General features: G+C 41.3%; 1 protein-coding gene across 1 annotated transcript; it reads right to left on the bottom strand.

The window, feature by feature from the left end:
• Positions 1-287: 287 nt before the first annotated feature.
• LOC744506 (olfactory receptor 4C3) lies at positions 288-1,323 on the bottom strand. The gene has a single exon (XM_001170242.5). It carries the CDS (start codon positions 1,300-1,302, stop codon positions 313-315), a length of 990 nt encoding a protein of 329 aa, XP_001170242.2. The 5' UTR covers positions 1,303-1,323; the 3' UTR covers positions 288-312.
• Positions 1,324-1,861: the final 538 nt, after the last annotated feature.

Below are 1,861 nucleotides of genomic sequence, written 5' to 3'. Positions count from 1 at the left end.
AAAATACAAAAATTAGCTGGGCATGGTGATGGGTGCCTGTAATCTCAGCTACATAGGAGGCTGTAGCACAAGAATCACTTGAACCTGGGAGGCGAAGGTTGCAGTGAGCTGAGATCGTGCCACTGCACTCCAGCCTGGGTGTTGAAGTGAGACTCCATCTCAAAAAAAAAAAAGTCAGTGAAGATGAAATTATGCTTAAGATGGAATACAATTACACATGATACAAAAAAAGTAAGGCTTGGTTTGTTTCACTTACAAAAATAAAGTCATTTTTATTTCCTGCTTTACCACTCATTTTCCACCTGCAATTTCTTACCATGTAAAGAGCTTTCTCATGGCATTTTTTACCTCTTCATTTCTCAGGGTATAAATGAGGGGATTCAACATAGGTGTCAGAATACCATAAAATAATGCCATATTTTTGTCTATAGGTAAAGTAGAAAATGGATGCACATAAGTAAATATACAGGGCACAAAGAACAAGGCAACAACAATGAAGTGGGCTCCACAGGTGGAGAGGGCTTTGCATCTCCCATCTGCACTGTGGGACCTCAAGGAGTACAGGATGACAATGTAGGAGGCAGCCAGCATGAGGAAGTTCAACAGGTAGATTAAACCACTGTTGGCAACCACCAGCAGACCAATGACATACGTGTTGGTGCAGGCAACTTCCAGCAAAGGGTACAAGTCACAGGCAAAGTGATTGATCACATTGGGCCCACAGAAGGGCAACCAAAGGACCAGGAGGAGCTGAACCAATGAATGCAGGAAGCCCCCAAGCCAAGCCACCCCTACAAGCATGGCACAGAGATGCCTGGTCATGATGGTAGTATTGTGCAGGGGCTTACAGATGGCCACATAGCAGTCATAAGCCATCACTGTGAGCAGAATGATCTCAACACCTCCCAAAAAATGAGCTCCAAAGAGCTGAGCCATGCAGCACTCATAAGAGATGGTTCTCCCCTCATACAATGAGTCAGCAATGAGTTTAGGAGCCATAGAAGAAGAATAAAAGGTGTCAATAAAGGATAGGTTGGCCAGGAAAAAATACATAGGGGAAGCCAGCGTGGGGCTGGAGGTGATAGTGACCACAATGAGCATGTTGCCACAAACCGTGACCACATAGATCAGCAAAAAGACCGCAAAGAGAACTCTCTGTACCTCTGAGTTCTGTGAGAGCCCCAGCATGAAAAATTCTGTGATATTGTGTGGTATGTCCATAGATTCCAAGGTCACTGAGAATGCAGGTGCAGTATTGCCTATAAAGACAAGGAGAAACATAAGTAATAGAACTAATTGCATGGGGGAAAAACATTGCAAGTTTTCCTTTAATATACCCTTTGTCCCTCTTAACCCTCTTCTGTTCCAAAATTCTTATACAAATTTAATCTTCTGACCACAAAATGTCTGTTAACTTTAGCATCACTGGGCACCACATATCTCAGTTATTAGATGAAAATCATAACTTAATTATCTAAATTTGCATTTTTGTGGCTGCTGGGATTGAACATTTATCAGACATTTATTTTCCATTTCAAACTGGAGTAAATCTCTGATCACTTTCAACATAGATTAGATCACACTTGAGAAAACCATGTAGAGTTAAGACCTCCTGAAATCTCCTGAAATCTCTGCATGTATGGTCCATACTTTGAATTAAACTTTCTTCTTGGAGTTTGCAATGAGGTTGGTTACACTTTTTGTTGGTTTTTCCAATGCTAATACAAATTGATATAAAACAAACTAAAGCAGGATTGGAAGAAACTGACTTGGTTGTGGCTAGAAACTTACCAAATTCTCTACTTCTCTACGTTCTCATTTGCTGCATCTGCATACTGTGAATAGCATCATGCCTAGGAAG

Source organism: Pan troglodytes, chromosome 9 (assembly GCF_028858775.2).
Source record: "Pan troglodytes isolate AG18354 chromosome 9, NHGRI_mPanTro3-v2.0_pri, whole genome shotgun sequence".
NCBI lineage: Eukaryota > Metazoa > Chordata > Mammalia > Primates > Hominidae > Pan > Pan troglodytes.
This window is presented reverse-complemented; position numbering and strand designations above follow the sequence as displayed.